This window comes from Triticum dicoccoides, chromosome 5A, assembly GCF_002162155.2.
Source record: "Triticum dicoccoides isolate Atlit2015 ecotype Zavitan chromosome 5A, WEW_v2.0, whole genome shotgun sequence".
NCBI lineage: Eukaryota > Viridiplantae > Streptophyta > Magnoliopsida > Poales > Poaceae > Triticum > Triticum dicoccoides.
Window position 1 is genome coordinate 394,897,822 of NC_041388.1, and position 2,224 is coordinate 394,900,045.

A 2,224-nucleotide genomic window follows, 5' to 3' on the forward strand; every position below is an offset into this window, starting at 1 on the left:
CTCCTCCTCCTTAGTGCTATGCCCCTAGCTAGAATCTCACTCGTCTGCACTCCAAAATTACTTACTGCCGCACAGCTCCAGGTCCAGCATGCACGACGGGTCGACGGCCATGCGGCATAAATTCGGCCATAAAGAATCTGCGGGTGCGCGGCCGGAGAAGAAGAGCCGGAGAGGAGGAGCGGCATGCAGCAGCAGCAGCTGCGCGGGCAGCTTTCTGGAAAAGATCGCGGGCGCTGTTTATAAAAGGGGAAAGATACGTAGAGCCCGCGATAATGATTAACATGATTATTACCGCGCCGCTTTTGCCGCGAACCACCCCGGCGAACGCCGGAATCGCACGGCGGCCCCGCCCCTTTCCCACCGGGTCACGTGCGGGCGCCCCGTCAACTGGTCAAACCCGCCATTATAGCTCACACACGGAGGAGAGAGAGGAGGGAGGGAGGGAGGGAGGGGAGTCCCGTCCCTGTCCCCGCCCCTATAAAACCTCCGAATCCTTGCGCGTCTCCACGGTCCCATATCCCACCGTCGTCGTCCGTCCTGCTGGTAGGCATGGAGCTGGGGCTGAGCTTGGGGGAGGCCATGGCGGACGCCGGCCGGGAGCTGGTTCTGGGGCTCGGGGTCGGGGTCGGGGTCGGCCCGGGGGCGGCGAGGGAGGGCGAGGGGAGAAGGGATCACGATGTCGGCGCCGCCGCCAGGGGTGGGCTCGCGTTGGGGTGCGGCTCGTCGCCGGAGCCGGCCATGCGGCTCGCGCTCCTGCCCATGGTGCCCAGCCTCGGCTTCCCGTGGCCGTCCGAGAGCAGTGAGTGATGCGATGCATGCTTGCCTTTTCCTTTCCGTTTCTTGGATTTGTGTTTGTTTCTGCATGCCGTGCGATGAGATCGCCGCCGGAGTAGTGGTGCTGAGACGGGGCGATCCGATCTGTTCCGTTCCGTTCCTCAGGGCATTTGGAGGCGTCGACGCGGGGGTTCGACGTGAACCAGGCGCCGTCGTCCGGGGGCTCGGCCTGGGGCGCCTGCGCGGCGGCGGAGGAGGAGCAGGAGGACACCGCCGCGGCGGCGCGGGCGGCCGTGTCGTCCTCGCCCAACGACAGCGGGGGCTCCTTCCCGATGGACTTCTCCGCGCGCGGCGCCAGCGACGCCGCCCCGGGCGCCGGCGGCTCGCGCGGCAGCGACGAGGACGACGGCCGCTCGGCGCGCAAGAAGCTGCGCCTCTCCAAGGAGCAGGCCGCGTTCCTGGAGGAGAGCTTCAAGGAGCACAGCACCCTCAACCCCGTAAGCATGCACATCAACCACGGTGACCAACCCCGTTTGCTTAACCATTTCCTCTCGTTCTGACGCCCATGGCTCCGCCGCGCGCAGAGGCAGAAGGTGGCGCTGGCGAAGCAGCTCAACCTCCGGCCGCGCCAGGTGGAGGTGTGGTTCCAGAACCGCAGGGCCAGGTGCGGCGCCATGAAATCCTTTTCTTTTCCTGCTCCTTTGTCTCTCTCGTCTCGACCAAGAATCTTGGCCGGTCAAGCAAAAACCATTAAATAAAAGCGCGCTGGCTTTGGCTTTGGACTCGGCGCGTGCAGGACGAAGCTGAAGCAGACGGAGGTGGACTGCGAGTACCTGAAGCGCTGCTGCGAGACGCTGACGGAGGAGAACCGGCGGCTGCAGAAGGAGCTGGCGGAGCTGCGCGCGCTCAAGACGGTGCACCCCTTCTACATGCACCTCCCGGCGACCACCCTCTCCATGTGCCCCTCCTGCGAGCGCGTCGCCTCCAACTCCGCCCCGGCCTCCGCGGCGGCCCCCTCGCCCGCTGCCCCCGCGCCCGCCTCAGGCGCCGGCATTGCTTCGCCGGCGGCCGCTCCGGAGCAGCACAGGCCCTCGTCGTTCGCCGCGCTGTTCTCGTCGGCCAGGAGCTTCCCGCTGGCCGCCCCGCAGCCCCAGCCTCCATTGCCGGCGCCGTCGAGCTCGTGACTTGGCCGGCCGGCGAAGGGAGGGAGGGCCTGCTTGTAAATACGCCCGCCTTAATATTTCCGCTCCTCGTGTCGGGATTTTTTTGTGGCTCGCCATTCGCCGAGGGCGGGGTCCGTGAGAAACGAGAGCCCCAGCCCGAGTGGAACCGCGTCTGCCGTCAGATTTGCTGCCCGGACGGCCCGGATGCTTAAAGGAAAATTGTTGCATCAGAGTTCGCTGTTAGCCTCGATCAATCTCCGTGCATTGTACCGTTTTTGAGACGTGCC

General features: G+C 65.9%; 1 protein-coding gene across 1 annotated transcript; it reads left to right on the top strand.

The window, feature by feature from the left end:
- The first annotated feature begins 455 nt into the window (after positions 1-455).
- Positions 456-2,218, top strand: LOC119301771 (homeobox-leucine zipper protein HOX11-like). The gene is made up of 4 exons (XM_037578752.1): positions 456-799; positions 940-1,271; positions 1,359-1,438; positions 1,571-2,218. Exons 1-4 carry the CDS (start codon positions 550-552, stop codon positions 1,956-1,958), a joined length of 1,050 nt encoding a protein of 349 aa, XP_037434649.1. The 5' UTR covers positions 456-549; the 3' UTR covers positions 1,959-2,218.
- Positions 2,219-2,224: the final 6 nt, after the last annotated feature.